Raw genomic sequence first — 16,056 nt, forward strand, 5'->3', positions numbered from 1 at the left:
GGAGCGGATGACAGAACGGACGGATGAACCTTTGGTGGTCAGGTCGGGCGACGGCCGCGCCGTCCTGCGCTCGTCCATCCGAGAGTTCCTGTGCAGCGAGGCCATGCATTTCCTCGGCGTCCCCACCAGCAGAGCCGCCAGGTCACAACAACACACAAATCAAGTTGCAAAGTGGTACACATTTGATGACAACTTTTGCTTGTCGTCCCTTTTTCAGGACAAAGTGCCAATTTGAAGATGGAGTCATTTGATGTCCATGAAGTGTTGAATGTTGTTGTTGTTGTTTTCAGCTTAGTTGTGAGCGAAGAGCCCGTTTGGCGGGATCCTTTGTACGACGGCAACATCAAGATGGAGAGAGGTCGGTCGGTCGGTCGCTCGCTCGGTCGCTCGGCCGCTCGCTCAGCCGTGTTCTTGCGTTCTTGTGGCCTGTTGTGAACTCTCGCGACTCGTGACGTGCGTTCAGGGGCCGTGGTGCTGCGCTTAGCCAAATCCTGGTTTCGGATCGGCTCCCTGGAGATTTTGGCTCAAAGCGGAGAGTTGGATCTTCTCAGGTGAGGAGTGCCACAAAAATCAGCTTTTCAAGCAAAAGAAAAAAGATGTTTGTGTTTTTGTATTTCAGAAAGCTGCTCAACTTTGTCATTGCGCAACATTTTCCTTCCATCCGTTCCCAGCAGCCTGATAAATATTTGGTGCGTCACAGTGCAAATTGTTGAACCTTTTCTACCATCTATTAGACTCGCTCAGTCCCGGGGTGGCCATTTTGCTCCTCCCACCTCCACAGCAGACGACCGTATCAACTATATGCTCAAAGGCACTTAGTATAAGACCGGAGGCGGGGTCAGGGGTCGTGCTAGGGTGCTCACTTTTGTTAACAAGTACAAACATAACTGCTTTGAAGACCCCCTTTTCCTTTGAGCCCAATATTAGACTCGGCAGCGGCATGTTTTGTTGAATTACAGTTTGAATTCATTCATGAAAAATAGGCAAGTGACGGTTCCACACCTCCACCTGGAGCCCGGCCTGGCCACCTCAAGAGTATTGGCCAATTTGCTATCCAGTCATATATAGAGATCAGTGATTGGACTCGACTTAATGGCCACTTGATTCGGTCCAGGTTGAAGGCTTCTGATTTGTGCTACTTTTCATCTCATGTCTGAATATTTTTGTTTCAGGCGTTTTATTGGACGGTGTTGAACGACACGGCCCATCTGATGGCTCAGTGGACGTCGCTGGGCTTTGTGCACGGTAAGAAGCAAGCCGACGCCTCGCGCGCACGTTTTTCCGCACGCGTGCGTTGACGTGCGTGCGTGCGTGCAGGCGTGTGCAACACGGACAACTTCAGCCTGCTGTCCATCACCATCGACTACGGCCCCTTCGGCTTCGTGGAGGCGTACGACCCCGGTGCGTGCGTGCGTGCGTGCGTGCGTGCGTGCGTGCGTGCGTGCGCGCCCGCGAGCGGCGTTTTGAATTGTCCACATTGCGTGTGTCAGATTTCGTGTCCAACGCGTCGGACGAGGACGGACGCTACGGCCTCGCCGCTCAGGCCCACGCGGGCCTCTTCAACATGGACAAACTCCTGCAGGCGCTCGCGCCCGTACTTTCCCGCGAGCAGCAACAAATGTGAGAAGACGACAGCGTTGCTCATCATTTCCACAACTGCAACATCAAATGGACGAAAAGGACTTTTTTTTTTTTGTGTGTGTGTCTTTTCAGGGCTGAGAGCCTTTTGAAGAAATTCCTGGACGTTTACCAAAGCAGGTACGGTCAAGTGGCATTGTCATTTGCATGTATTGATACAGTATTGATCGTTTTTTGTGCTTTTAGGCTTGAGCGGCTCTTCCAGGCCAAGCTGGGCCTGCTTGGCGACGGCGCGCAAGATCAGCATCTCATCCGCACTCTGCTGCAGGCCAGTTGACAAAAATGCAAAATCAGAAACCAAAAAAAAAAGAAACAAAATGTGACCTGGAAATCCGGTGAAAAACGAGAAAATGATTTGGGAAAAAGTGACCAATTTACAAAGAAATCAGATGACAAAAATATTGAACATGAAATACGAAAGATTTTTTTATTTTTATTTTTTGGAATGGAATGTTCTTGCTGAGCTGATTGTGTGCAAATGTCGTCTTCAGATGATGGCGGAGACGCGAGCGGACTTCACCATGACCTTCAGGCAGCTGAGTGAGACGTCGGCTGCAAACCTCCGCCGCGGGAACGTGACACAGGTGTGACGCACGCACGCACGCACGCACGCGCTCGTCATCGCTCGTGGTCAGCCGGCGCCGTTTGTGTTTGTCAGGCTTGGGCTCTGCAGGAGTTGGCCTCGCACGGACGCTTCTCCCATTGGCTGCAGGCCTACTTGCTCCGCCTCGACAGGCCAGACACACGCACACACACACGCTGGCTTTGAAAAATGTTCATCACCTTTGATTCCATACGACAAAGCTGGCATGTGAAGAGGGGGTGTCGACTTTTGATATGGAAGTGATTGTGGTGGATTTGTGTCTGTGCAGGCAGACGCTTGACAACGATGAAGATCGGCAAGCCAGGATGAAAAGTCAGCACACAATAATACTAATAATATTCATATTTCACATGACGAGAAATGTTCACAATTTTCATTTTCTTGAGCTAGCAAAACGTTTTCATCTTGGCAGCCAAAAGTCCTTTTGAAGCCCCAATATGTTTTTATTTGATTTGTTTTCAAAAGTGACGTTGCGAGTTTGTGTGCCGGCTGACAAAATGCGCGTGTGTGTTGCGTAACAACGCAGGCGTCAACCCGAGATACGTGCTGAGGAACTGGATGGCCGAGTCGGCCATCCGCAAAGCAGACGCCAACGACTTTTCACGGGTGAGGGCCTCCTTTGGCTTTTGCAACTTTGCCATTCAGATGGTGGCAAGAAGCAAGTTCCTCGTCTTGATTTGATTTGATTTATTTGTTCATTTTTCCTTTCGGACAGCATTGTGACAAACAAACATTTCAACATACAATTTTAACATATGATAACCGAAAAGAAAAAGGGCTGGCAGGAAGAAGCATAAAGCTTATAAATTCCCGCCCCCATACTAAACTAGGACGCATAAAATCAAGAGTAATAGTTAAGGATCAGCAGAGAGGATAAAATTTCACACAGTTCATCAAATCCATGAAGTTGATTATCTAGTTGATTACATTCGGAAACTTTTGATTCAGTCTTGCTTCTTCCTCCCTCCTCACGTTTGGTGCAAATGGAAGCCACGCGGCATATTCAGCCTTTATTCACGTCAAGTTTCATTCAACATGACACAAATGTTCGCCACTTGAGCAACATTTTGGGGGGGAAACGCTGCTGCCGTTTGTGAGTTTGTGATGTTGTTGCTTGCGCACACTAGGTGTCGCTGCTGCACGACATCCTGACGCAGCCTTTCGTGACGCAAGCGCGGGCAGAGCAGGCGGGATACGCCCACAAAGCTCCCGGATGGGCCCGCGGCTTGAAAGTCAGCTGCTCCTCATGATCGCTCAGTCAGCAGCCGGTAAGTAAGACAAAAATAAATAAAATAAAATAAAATAGTACAACGTATACTTTTATGACAGCAATTTTCAAAATCCATACTCTCATGATGCACATTTCTTATTCACAACTTTACAATTCATTTAGAAAAGACACAAAAAAAAAAAAATACTTGAACGGAAGTAGCTGAAAAGACTTATTTTTTCCCCTTGTGTGTCATTTTTCTATATTTTCATATGTTGGTCTCATTTCATATTTTGAAGATACTTTGTGTCAACAAATATTTTGAACAATTGTGAGCATTACTGCACAAATATTGAAATATATTTGCATTTCAGTTGAGGCAATTGACCTTTCGCAAACTCCGCCCCCAAACGAGCATTGACCAATCACACATTTAGCAACCGTTGCTTTGTAAGCATAGTCCGTCAAGCTTGACTCAGCTCTCGATGACGTCCATAGTCTGATTGATTTTATTTGATGGCTTACGAGACTGCTAACCACCATAAAACTTTACGGAAGAAGAGTGACAACCATTAACAAGCTCCGGACCTCCAAAATGCTGAAGCGGTGTGCCTACGGAGTATGTAAATCGGACTGTGCTAAGGTAAGACTATGCTAACTATCGGGCTAACTAGCTAGCTGGCGTGTAGTTTGCTTTCGGGGCAATAACTGTCACAAAACGATATCAAAGTGATTGCCGTTACTATTAATGAATAATATATATTACTCGAATATCATTGCCATCTAAGTAAAGCTTGTTCAGTCAGTGGTTAATGTTAGTTTAATGTCTTCTGTTAGCGTTTGCATTTGTCTAAATGTTGCGCGCTAACGTTAACACAAAGCTTCGTCAATTTTGGAAAACTTAGCGTCCTAATAAGTGCCCCGAGCTTATCTTGTTTTCATTTTTCATGCAGCATTTTGTGAACGGACACCCGTCTCCGGAGTATCCCAACCTTGTGCTTGCTGTACAAGTGTTGAACCAGACAAGGGAGCAGCTCGAAGGCTCCATGGCTAGGGTGACATAAATGTTTTTTTTATGATGGACAAAGAATAACAATGACTGATCTGATGCTTTCAAAGACAAAACCCCCCCACTAATGTTTAGCTAGCTATAAACACCGAGGTTTAGCTCACTTGCTGACCTAACAGTAATCCTCATATTGTAACAATACTAGACTAATATAAGTAAGAAAACTTACCCGGCAGTACAAGAGCACGAGTGGTCCATAATGCTGTGCTGGTTGCATCTGAAGTACAGGTCATCTGTTTTCTCAGATTTAGCGCGCGTCCTGTATGTTTCCCCTTCGCTGGCTAATTTAATATTATGACTATAACCCTCCACTGCATATTGTAAACCTTTTTGCCTCGATCTGGAGGATATTGCACTGGTATTGCTCCAAAAGAAATCACTAATACACGCCGGTGTAAGTCTTCCCGTTACGGCTTGTGCTGTCGGACTCACCAAGCTTGACGGACTAGCAACAGTAACTAAGGGGGGCGGAGCTTATGCGAAAGGTCAATTGTTGATATATTTCTAAATGTTTATTTACCTGGCCACATATAATAATAATAATAATAATAATAAAAATCTGATTTCAATGCACTTCATGTTTGGTCCAATATGACATTTTCTACTTTACATTTTGCCATTTTTTTCTTGTACTAATTGAATTCAATATAGAGGTATCTTTCTTGTAAATATCTTGCTTTTTCCCCCTCATATTTGTGAATTTTTGTTGTCATATTGTCACTTTTGTTTGTGTTGATGCTTTCACACGTTTGGACGTGTGCCCGCCCGTGCCACTGGTTGTTTTCCGTCTTTTCTTCACGTCACGTTATTTGCAGTCGTTTACATTCAGCATTTGTTTTTCCAGCCATGTTGACGCGATGGACGGACGGACGGACGTCGCGTCGGCCTGTAGATGCGCGCGACATCTTGCCGGCAACGCCGCCTGCCAAACCGTAAAAGTTGCCTAATGGGCTTGGCGCTTCTTCTGCATGGCGCGCATCAGTTCCGACATCAAGTCGCCTCCTCCATCTTCTCCATCTCCTCCTCCTCCACCTCCACGAAGAGAAGGTGTAGTCCTCTTAGGCGGGGGCGGCGGCATCTTCTTCACCGAGCCACAAGGCCTGATGGGAGCCCTCGGGGTGGCACTGGCGGCCGTTTGAGGAGGAGGAGGAGGCGGCGGCGGTGGTGGAGGGGCTCCCGTGAGCGGAGGTGCTAACAATCCTGGATCGGGAGGTGGCGGCGGCAGCTCCATGCTCTTGAAAGGAGGAGGAGGAGGAGGCAGAGTTTTCGGGTTTGGCGGGGGAGGTGGGAGCGAGCCAAAATTGGCTGCCGGCGGAGGCGGGGGGAGGAAGTCTGGCGGGGAGTCGTCTACGGCTGGTGGAGGAGGAGGAGGAGGCGGGAGGTTGTTCTCTGCGGCGGCGGCGGGGGGAGGTGGCGGGAAGGTGGCCGCAAGACGTCGCGGTTGGGGGACGGCTTTGGCCAAACGTTTGCTTGGAAGGTGAGGAGGACGCCGAGAGGAGCCGTGGTCGGGAGCTGCTGCTGCTGGAGGAGGCAGTGGGGGGAGGCCCCCTCCTAGTGGGGGAGGTGGCGGGGGAAGGCTTCCTCCTATTGGGGGAGGTGGCGGGGGGAGGCTTCCTCCTATTGGGGGAGGTGGCGGGGGGAGGCCCCCTCCTAATGGGGGAGGTGGCGGGGGGAGGGTTCCTCCTAGTGGGGGAGGTGGCGGGGGGAGGCCCCCTCCGAACGGGGGAGGTGGCGGGGGGAGGCTTCCTCCTATTGGGGGAGGTGGCGGGGGCAGGGTTCCCCCTAGTGGAGGGGGAGGTGCGGGTGTGATGATGTTGTTTTGGTGTCCATTGGCAATCTGTGATTGGTCTGTGGAAAAAAGGCAAAGGTGTTCCAAAAAAAAAAAAGTGTTTTGCGTGTGCGTGTGCGTGCGTTTACTTTGGCTTGAGGTCAGAGTGCAGCTGGCCCACGTGGAAGCCAAGGCCGCCTTCTTCTGGGCCGTTTGGAAGTTGCGGTACAAATGGGAGCCGTACTGCCAGACAGGCGCAATTGCATTTTGATGACACGGTCGCGCTCGCGGTGGCGGTGGCGATGGCGATCAATACCTTTGCGACGCGTATCCCGGTGAGCCACAGGTTCAAGGTCCGGGCGTCGTCGCAGCACAAGTACTTGACGTACTGCGAGTCCTTCTGGATCTGAGGATGCTGCAAAGCAGACGGCCGCGTTGGCGTGCTGTCGTTTGCAAACGACAGACGTTGGACGGTGGCCTTACTTTGAGCACAAAGCAAAAGTCGCTGGGCGCTTTGTGTTTGGCTCGGAAGTCTTTGCCCGAGTAAACGTTGACGTTGTCAAATTGCACGAAGCACACCAGGTCCCGAGACGACTGCACAAAAACGACACAAAACGAATCCAATGAGCAACGAGCGTCGTTCGGCCTTCGTCAATAACGCTGGACGCATTTTGAAGGGTGAAGAGACGGTGGCGCTTTTGTGCCTTTGACCCCCTGACCTTGGTCTTTCCTTTGGGGACGTAATAAATCCCGGAGGCTCTGAGCTGGAAGAGGCGGGGCTTCCACGACTTCTTGCCGTCCTCTTTGAGGTGCAGGACCCCCTCCAGGTCGGGCACCATGACGGACGTCCCGCAGAAGTTCTCCTGTGGACGACGCGACATCTTTTCAACGTTTCTCATCAAAACAATCAATCAATCAATCGGCGCATGACAGATAACAGCTGTCGACAATTCTTATGGATCTGATGAGTCCTTAAAAGTTGTCTTTTAGCGGGACAATTATTTGCTTTGGGTCACTTTCGGAAAGTCCTGAAATTTCAGGGTCGCTTTCTGACTGCGGTCCAACAGAAAGAATGACGTTTGAAAAAGAAGAACCTTGATCAAGATCTCCTTGTCTTTGTCCTTCATGTCCTTCAACACATTCTTGTCCTTCTTCCACAAGTAGAATTTCTGCACATGCACACAAGAAAAGCGCACATACTTTTTGTTGTTGTTGTTGTTGTTGTTGTTGTTGTGCAAACGTTCGGGTCGCATCGTTGGAATGGAATTTCCCGTATTTCGGACTTGGTATCCATCGTGTATAAATTGATTGTAGTGACCTGCGGGTTCTTGAAGACTTCGTACTTGTCTGGGCTCTCCAGGAAAAGGATCTGGTTCTCACTGTCTCGGGTCCAGGCCAGCAGCAGCTCCACCAGGTTTTCGTGGTCCTCAAAAGTCCTCTCTAGCAGCACAAGAAAAAATCCAAATCAATCTTAAGCCCGCTTTAAAAAAAAAATAAAAATCATTTCAAATGGGAAGCTGGCCGAGTTGAAACTTTTGGCATCACTTTGATACAAAGCAAAGACGGCCTGAAAATGGGCTGAAGGAGGACGTCCAAAAAGTGCTTTTGGACGTCGTGGTAACGCTCGTCAAGTGCTTGTGCGCAATTGCGGCTTCACACTTGTGCTCGTTAGCCGCCGTGCCGTTTGTGCAGGCGTTTTCACCAATCGATTAGCTCGCCTTTGAACTGCGGCAGGTGCACAGCCGACACTTGAAGGTTCCGCATCATGTTGACGGACGTTTGACTGACCGAAAGTGGGAGGAAAGCCTCCCTCCCTCCTTCCGTCTTTGTCTTCACTCCAGACAAACATTCACCTTGTTTTCCAACTAACTCAGGCAAGACGTAGCGAACGCATCCACTCTGCTAAATTTAACAATCACGCGGACACATGGAAATTCTGGTTTCCTCATTTTGCTTTGGCCCGCGAGTGAGGACACATCATCAGATGTGCAGATGTAGGCTAGCTAGTGTTAGCTCAGCTAGCTAGCTAGCTAATGTTAGCTGCGTGCGCGTCTCCTGACCGAGCTGCAGTTCGGGGTTGGTCTCGCGCAGGCTCCAGTCCACGTTGCAGTCGCAGTGCGTCTTCTCGCAGAGGTTGTCCAGCACTTCTCGCACCTTCTGCCTCTCGTCCACCATCAGCGTTTTGGAGCTGCCGTCCGTCATGCGCACCTTCACCACCAGCTGAAGCGCACAACAACAAAAATGTCAATCTTGAGGCTTCACGGGTGGGCGTGGCCGCTTTCACCTTTTTGACTTTGGCTTCTTTCAGCTTCTCCAGAGCCAGCTTGATCTTGTCTGCCTTCATCTGGGCCTCAATCTCCTCCTATGGAGACACACAAAAAAAAACAGTTGAGAGCTAAAGCGGTTCTTACTAGTCCGAGGTTCCAATTGCTGTTTTGTTGTTTGATCGAGTGAGCAGAAGTTGCACTTTTGGGACTTTTGAGCCTTGTGTCTCAAATCCCAGCAGGTTTGGTCCCACTTTTAGACCGGTCCCATCCTGGCCCAGCCGGGCAGCCAAATGTTTGTGCCGTGCCAAGCACACAAAGATCACAGGAATTCATCGTAATACAGGAAGAAATTCCTTCCTAGTGTTGGCGTAGTCATGCGCTAGCAGGCATGTTTTGCTCATAGCGGACCCGCAACTACTTCCTGCTGGTGGGTCCGACTGCGGCCAATGCAAGTCCAGGAGCTTTTCTGCCGGCGTCTTTCCAATGTTGCAACGTGAGACCCACGTGAGGGCAGCGGCAAAGTTTAGCGCTTAGCATTAGCTAAAGTCAGTACGCAACCACCGCACTCACCAGACGGACTCGCGATGACGTTTGTTGTGTATTTGATTTTCAGCCAAATTTGAAGTGTCCCACTTTTTCATTGTGAAGATCTGGAGTCAACTGGATCTCATGAGGCACAATGCAAATCAGCTGGAGTAGACAACATGACGACATATCTTGTCAATATGGAACGTGACGGATTGTTCCATCTGTTGTCCTTCCGCTCTGCGCGAGTTTGATGCGTTGCATCTGTTTGACTTTGGAATAGGGTGGGGGCGGGGACACTTTTGTGTTGACTCCCTTTCAAGAGGCCGAAAAGAAGTGGAAGCTGCTGGTGACTCACCATGGAAGGTTTGCTGGATTGCGGGGGCGGAGCCGGCAAGGCGGAGGTGGCGGACGAGTCGCCAGAGGGCGGCGGCGGATGTTCCGGCTGAGGCTCCTTCAGACTCTGGATCTCGGCCGCCAGCTTCTCCTCGGTGGCGTTGAGGTCGGCCACCAAGTCGGCCATCAGGGCGTCCAGGTCGTTGTCCTCCAGATCGTTGAGGGACGCCGCTGCTCGCAAAAGGGGCCGGCAGCAAATATCAGCGGTTGCCATGACAACACCAGACCCGTGGCGTCCAAACCGGGTCCTGTCACCTTTACATCATGTTTCCCTTCTCCAACACAGCTGAAGCCTGACAAGCATGCTGTTGATTGGAATCAGGTGTATTGGAGCAGGGAAACATCCGAAACCTGCACGATTCCGGCTTGGACCCCCATGATGACATCATTGCAAAGACCTTCAAATATGATGACATCATTTCAAATGAATGTGTTGATTATGGATGCCTTTTAATGTGTCGCGGATGTCAATTCAACTCCATTTTGCCGCAGGCTGTTTGATTGTTTGTTTGTTTGTTGTCATGCTCATGTTGTGCAGTAACGACGACGAGCAACACGAAAGGTGACGTCACCGTTGAGGTCGGTGCAGCCGACGGACAAGTTGACTTCCTGCTCGTTGTCCGCTGAAGACGAAGACGGGAGCGGCGACGCTTCCTGTCCCAGACTCTGCCAAAAAAAAAAAAAAAAAAAAGAAGTCAGTGTGACTCTTCATTTTTCAGAATTGCGCCATATTTTATTGACTGTCCAGTCGATAATGAGCTCATCAGACTGCGAGCAGCGTCCAAACGTCAACGCGTTTCCATTTGTGTGACAACTACGTTGACGTGTTGCGACGTGTGCTTTTCATGAATTGATCACTCGGCTTTTCACGTATTTGTCACTCTTTCACATTTGCTATTCGGTTAGCTAACGGCATATTTGCAATGATTTTTTTTCTCCCCTAATTCAACTTGTTGATAACAATCTGACTTAAACTCTCATATCAGCCATAATGTTTGTATAAGAATTTGAGCATTTGTTTAAATAAGTAAGTATTGCTAACTAGCGCTAGCTTGTAACATTTTGCCATCCATTTGGCTGAGGGCGGGTCAAAACATTAGAAACAGTTGTGAGTGTGATGCTGTGAAAACTTTGCAAAATTTTCATAAACACACAAGTTTAAAAGTTTTCTCGAGATGCATCTTTTCACTTCTTAAGTACGTCAGGAAGATAAGACGATGACACGCTTTTTGTTGTTGTTTATGGTGGGCGGGGCTCACCTGCGTCAGGAGGTCCATCTCGCCCAGCAGGTCGCTGAACATGGCGTCGATGTCATCCATCTGTCGTGGAAAAGGGAACACATGATAAAAAGGGACTTTTTATTTTTATACACAAATAGTTGTGCGTCTCCCAACTCAGTCTGAAATTCATCAAGCAAGTTCATCTTTTCAAAAGATATCCAATATTCATTCTTCGTGTTTGACAACGCATGATCCGCCGCATACAAATTGGCAAAAGGGTGCTGCATGCATGCACCAGTAAAAATGCTTTGATTGTGTTAGGACGGTCACTTGCTAGCTTAGCAATTTGTTGATTGTGAGGTGAGCTGTCCGCCCTCCCTCACTGAAGAGGTGAGATGGGAGCACTTGCATGGAAGCGAGGCAATCGTGTCTTGAAAAGGGTTAGAAATCGCTGGAACTGAATTCAAGAAAACAAAGAGCTCGTCAACCGTTTTCCATCTCTTCTTTGATTGTGACTCAGAGGCCACAACAACTACAAATCGTGCAATTTGAATGTCTTTTCCAAATGCTGATATATCAAATAAGTTAGCATGTATGTTAGCGTTAGCTGGACGCACAGATGAGGAATGTGCGCAATGCGGCCAGCACAAAACGCGCGTGAGCATTTCTCGGCGTGTCCACTGACGTGAGATTTGGCAGCATGAAAAGTTTTGTTTGTTTGGTCAAATGTGCGCTACTGTTTTTTTTTCTCTTGACAGGCTTGTTTGGTCTTGTCACTTCGGCCGATCATTTGAAAAAAACGTCGAACGTGATCGTATGTGCTCAATCGATGATGGCAACGTGTTGGCGCGTGTCGCAGTCCTTCCTTTCACACCAAAACTTTTTTTTTTTTTTGCTGACCTCTGACAAGAGGAAGTGGCGGTTGGCTCGTTTAGCGTTCCTTGTGTTGTAATGGCGAAGGAAATGATGACATCATCAGCAGCAGCCGAGGTGGAAAGTCAACGCCTACTTGAAGGATCTGCACTTGATCTTGCACAACACTTTTCATTTGGACTTTATACAAAAATACACTGCTGACTTTGTTTTCAGATTGCACGGATGATGATGATGATGCAAAAAAAAAAAAGTATCGAGAGCGCGGGAAAGTCAAACGCATTTTGCGTTACATGAACCGCTTCATTTTGTTTTGTATGTTTTTGCACACGTCTTTTTTTCTAGTTTATCTACAGCGCTTTGGCTCTATATGCTGATTGATTGATTTGTGGCTTGTATAATACAGAATGTGACAGGAGACGCAGTCGTGTCTAAAAAGTGACATGCAAGCAGAGGTTTCATTGTGCTTATCATATTAGTGCATGTGCAACATTTTGTTTTCTTCACTTTGCAAATTCGTAAAATTGAAAGTGTTGGTGTGCACAGAAGTTTTTTTTTTTTTTTTTTTGCTGTTGTGCCCAATGAATGATGATGGTGTTAATAAGCAAACATGACTAAATGTAAGGTTTGTGTAGAAAGATGACGTCATCGTCAACACGTGTGAAAGGCGACACCCAGTCACACTGGCTGGGAGGGGAAACCACAAAAAAAATGACACATAGACATTCTTGATACTGGATTTATGCAATATATATATATATATATTTACATCTTTGAATCTGTTATTCCCGTATATAAAATTGATCGATTTTGCGTATACGCAAAAGTATTTGGACATGCTGCATGTGTCAATCACATTTGTTGTTTGTTTTGGTGTCCCAATATTTTTGTGCACAACCTTCACTTGCAGCCAGTAAGCCAAAAGACTTTTTAGCAGCGCATTTCTTATTTATGATTATTATGCCTGCCTGTTGTCTGTCTGTCCTTTTGCACTATTGGGCCGTTTGTTTGCCTGTTCTGAAATATGTGACGTGTCAGCTTTCATTGAATAATACGACAAAAAGGAAAACACAAAACATTTCTTCTATGGACAGAAATGTCACATTTGCGTCTTGCTGCATTTTGTTTTTACGTGTAGCGTGAGGCATGAAAATGGAAAGCAGACCAGAGAAAAAGAAAAAAGAAAAAAGCTCAGCCAACTGTGAAGTTGACGAGGTTTTTGCTCAATGATGAGAAACCCTCAAATCAAATCAGCTCCAATGAACAAGATGATTTCCAATCTTGTGATTGAATGTGCAAGTCAATCAGTGGCGCAACTTGTCACGTGTGCAAGAGTCCGCATGCACACGCATGCGCCAGTCGGCCGACACGACACGCTAACAAATATGAAATGTGATCGTCCTCGTCTGCATAAATGTGTTGTTTGCTTTCCTTTCCACCTTCCGCTTGACATATTTCAACAGGTATGTTTATTTCCATGCGCTTTTATCATCAATGTGAAAATGTCAGCAAGGGCAAGAAAGGCCCGAAAGCAGAAGTGCAACAAACCACTTGAACTCACCTTTTGCTGTGCGTGCGAGCGCGCGCTGTCCAAAAGTTGTTTATCCTTCAGGAAAAAGTGCTGGTCAGCTTTCAAAAAAGAAACGCAAGAAAGCAGCAGAAGGAGGCCGTTAGCTGGATTTCCTTTGGGCGTGCTGGCGAGCCATCTGCCGCTTCTTTCTTTTGTGTCGTCGAGCTGCTTCTTCCTGCCCAAATGCGGAAGTTCACGTTGAAGCCCGCCGCCGCCGCATTCCTGCCTGCGCGACAGCGCGCGTGTCCGGGCAGGCCGGCGTCGGCTCGCAGTTAATAATTGACGTCCTCCGTCAAACATTGATTTGCACGCGACCTCGTCAAGCAACTTGACATCACCGCAGCTGTCAGCTCGGACGTCACCTCATGCGCGTCGCCTGCTCGATTGATTTGATTCCTCACTGACTTGCTCGCATACGTGCTTGTTTGGTGATTGTGTCATTGATGAGTTGCTTGGTCATGTAGCCGGTCATGTCGCTTGGCCAACTCGTTCAGGAGGCCGCCCAATCGGTCAAAAGGGACCTTTGACGTGTATAGCCGTCAATGGCAGTGAATGAGTTTGGAATTGGTGGATCCGCTTGCTTACGTGAAGTTAGTTTAGTTGTTTTCTTGGATGTGTGCTTGCTTGCTTGTTTTTAGCACAACAATGGAGAACATGGCCTTAGTGCAGACGTTTCTGCTCATTTTGGAGGGATTCGACTGGTCGTGTGCTCTTCCACAAAGTTTGATCCAGCGCAGACATAATTCGTAGTTGTTTGAGGGTTTAGCGAAGGGAATAAAGCGGACAGTGTCCGCCCCCACACAAGCCGTGACTACCGCGTGACGCCGGTGAGTCGATCGGGACGACGGCTGTCACTCTTACACAAGCCGCGACTACAACGTTTTAACAATTGTATTGATTTTTTGTTTGTTTTTTGGCTTTGGATAACCACGCAATGCACCACCGGGAGCTGGATCCTGATAGTTTTACCCTATCAAATGCAGATAGCTCAAGCTAGTTAGCTTAGTAAGCGTCTTTCCCCAATACACCATGTCCAATACGTATTCTATTTGTCCAATCAGATATCATTCTTCTTAGCAATGTATGTAGCCCTTTTTCTAAGAACTAATCATAATCAAGCTAGTTAGTGGCAGATAGTAAGTGTAACACGACACCCTGCATCTATCTCATCAACTGAAGTTAGCTTCCCTTGTCAAGTAAAAGAGTTTGCTAGTGGAGTAGTAGCTGTCGCTCGGCAGGCGAAGGGTTAACGCAGGCCATGAAACCTGATGCTAATGAAGCTCCAGGAATGCCTTCATCACATCCAGACATTGGCGAGTTGGGAGTCCGCAGCTCAGATGGGCTCTGGCTGCCTGTCCGGCTGGATGGACGGATGGACGGCGTGGGCGCCGCATGCGACGTTTCAGGCTTAAACACGTTCAACATCGAGGCTGGCAAAGAAGGTAAATTGTGACTGTTTGAAGTTCAAGAAACTTTTGGCCTTTTCTCCTGCTGCCATTGTTGTGTTAGAAGGTTAGAGAGTTTCTCTTCATTTGTCTTGCTCAGGAGAAATTTGCCTTGTAGTGAAAAGGGCTTACATAAATATAAACAGGTTTCAGAAATCAACATGTTGCACATTTATATCTTACATACTTTGTCATCCTCATGAAGTCCGAAGTCAAGTTGAAGGGCTGAGGTTGAATCAGTTGACAGCAGTCCGACATTTGATGTCAGGTTTTTTTTTTTGTCTAACCCAACGATATTGGATGGGATATTTGCATAGTGGTACCTGATTTATATCTTGGGACAGTTTGACCCCGATCACATTATTTTGACATCTTTTACTGCCCGATGTTCACATTTTTACCTGAGCGGTAGGAACCCCTCAAATCCAAATCCAGCAGGCTCAGGCCTTTTCTTTTTTTAAATTCCCTTCAAGACCAGATTTTTCAAATGGAACTGTTAGGTATCCGGATCAGCAGGACTTAACTAACCCGTATCGCAGTCAGGAAAATCGTCACGATAGTCTAAGCTAGCACGTTGGACTGCATATTCTCTGATTGGTTCACTGAGAATTTCATTTATTTGGCTGTTTTTGTGCTGAGGGCGAAGGAGAGAAAAACAAACAAAAAAAAACGGTATTGTTTTGGTGCCATCTGGTGGTGTGTGTTTGCTAAGGTGACTTGAGGAGCTTCCTTTCGTCTTGTTACAGGGTTGTTGTTGGATTTTGGCTGTTCTAGGACACAAGATGTTGTTGACGTCATCAGTGCTCTTGCTCCTGGTCCTCGCGTCTGTGCACGCGGACTCGTGCAAGGGGGGCCGCTGCTCCACTTCTAGAACCGGCGACCCGCGACCATGCAGCGGCGACCACTGTCCCTCGGGCAGGTCCAACCGACCGCCGCGTCACGCTCAGCTCGGCAGCCTCCAGCACGCCCCCTCGGCAGGAAACGCACGCCTGAGAAGCACCCCCGCGACGATCGCTCCACCGTGCGCCGGCACCGACTGCGCAAGGGTGCCTGAGACGAGAAATCAAACGCGGGACTGTAAAGGCTTTGAGTGCCGACTCCCGCTGCGGATCATCAGATCCAAAGGGCGCGCCAAGGATGCGGGGAATATCTCGGCGACGCCCCCCACAGCCGAGCGGTTCCCTCCGCTGCATGTGTCTGACCGAGCTGCGCAGTTCCTCGGAGACTTCCCCGAGTTTGGGCCCCCGCCGTCCTCGGAACTCGGTGGTGCGGCTCTGGGGGTCCAGCTCACCTGTGACGTCAAACCAGGTCAGCGTTAACTTTGGAATGTATGCATGCTTAAAATTGTCTAAACTGGGGTAACAGTTTTTACAAAAGGGTGTGCAAAATGGATGCCAAGAGCCACATTTGGCGTTAAGGTGATTTTAACGTCTTTCCGCGTCTTCAAAGTTGGAAAAAACAGAACTGTACT

At 48.1% G+C, this 16,056-nt stretch overlaps 3 protein-coding genes and 1 long non-coding RNA gene across 9 annotated transcripts in view; 2 read left to right on the plus strand and 2 right to left on the minus strand.

Annotated features, from left to right (window-relative positions):
- Positions 1-10,644, plus strand: part of LOC144009245 (protein nucleotidyltransferase YdiU-like) — a 12,562-nt gene extending 1,918 nt beyond the window's left edge. The window contains exons 6-20 of one of the 3 annotated variants that reach the window (XM_077508860.1): positions 43-174; positions 291-358; positions 464-551; positions 620-689; positions 1,173-1,245; positions 1,318-1,401; positions 1,491-1,620; positions 1,714-1,758; positions 1,825-1,906; positions 2,130-2,222; positions 2,297-2,373; positions 2,511-2,554; positions 2,769-2,848; positions 3,370-3,510; positions 5,366-6,069. In XM_077508860.1, coding sequence (XP_077364986.1) covers positions 43-174; positions 291-358; positions 464-551; positions 620-689; positions 1,173-1,245; positions 1,318-1,401; positions 1,491-1,620; positions 1,714-1,758; positions 1,825-1,906; positions 2,130-2,222; positions 2,297-2,373; positions 2,511-2,554; positions 2,769-2,848; positions 3,370-3,492 — 1,189 coding nt within the window. In that variant the 3' untranslated portion in view covers positions 3,493-3,510; positions 5,366-6,069. Of the gene's footprint in view, positions 1-42; positions 175-290; positions 359-463; positions 552-619; positions 690-1,172; positions 1,246-1,317; positions 1,402-1,490; positions 1,621-1,713; positions 1,759-1,824; positions 1,907-2,129; positions 2,223-2,296; positions 2,374-2,510; positions 2,555-2,707; positions 2,849-3,369; positions 3,511-5,365; positions 6,070-10,015 lie in introns of those variants that run through there. The other 2 variants (XM_077508861.1, XR_013280875.1) reach the window with 2 other exon arrangements.
- On the minus strand, positions 3,603-13,907 carry apbb1ip (amyloid beta (A4) precursor protein-binding, family B, member 1 interacting protein). 2 transcript variants are annotated; one of them, XM_077508855.1, is made up of 13 exons: positions 13,132-13,907; positions 10,737-10,796; positions 10,050-10,143; positions 9,440-9,648; positions 8,574-8,651; positions 8,350-8,509; positions 7,608-7,729; positions 7,384-7,458; positions 7,009-7,152; positions 6,773-6,883; positions 6,606-6,704; positions 6,439-6,532; positions 3,603-6,369 (listed from the first exon to the last, which is right to left on the minus strand). In XM_077508855.1, exons 1-13 carry the CDS (start codon positions 13,438-13,440, stop codon positions 5,465-5,467), a joined length of 2,460 nt encoding a protein of 819 aa, XP_077364981.1. In that variant the 5' UTR covers positions 13,441-13,907; the 3' UTR covers positions 3,603-5,464. The 2 variants fall into 2 exon arrangements, with proteins under 2 accessions (XP_077364981.1, XP_077364982.1); XM_077508856.1 differs by lacking the exon at positions 13,132-13,907 and adding an exon at positions 11,598-11,656.
- Positions 10,801-16,056, plus strand: part of nell3 (NELL (neural EGFL like) family member 3) — a 9,892-nt gene continuing 4,636 nt past the window's right edge. Inside the window, exons 1-2 of one of the 3 annotated variants that reach the window (XM_077508850.1) lie at positions 10,801-13,033; positions 15,332-15,893. In XM_077508850.1, the coding sequence (XP_077364976.1) occupies positions 12,797-13,033; positions 15,332-15,893 (799 nt within the window). In that variant the 5' untranslated portion in view covers positions 10,801-12,796. Of the gene's footprint in view, positions 13,034-14,436; positions 15,894-16,056 lie in introns of those variants that run through there. The other 2 variants (XM_077508852.1, XM_077508851.1) reach the window with 2 other exon arrangements.
- Positions 15,184-16,056, minus strand: part of LOC144009256 (uncharacterized) — a 7,112-nt gene continuing 6,239 nt past the window's right edge. The window contains exon 4 of the long non-coding RNA XR_013280878.1: positions 15,184-15,876. This is a non-coding gene — a long non-coding RNA (uncharacterized LOC144009256). The remainder of the gene's footprint in view (positions 15,877-16,056) is intronic.

Source organism: Festucalex cinctus, chromosome 20 (genome assembly GCF_051991245.1).
Source record: "Festucalex cinctus isolate MCC-2025b chromosome 20, RoL_Fcin_1.0, whole genome shotgun sequence".
NCBI classification, from domain to species: Eukaryota; Metazoa; Chordata; class Actinopteri; order Syngnathiformes; family Syngnathidae; genus Festucalex; species Festucalex cinctus.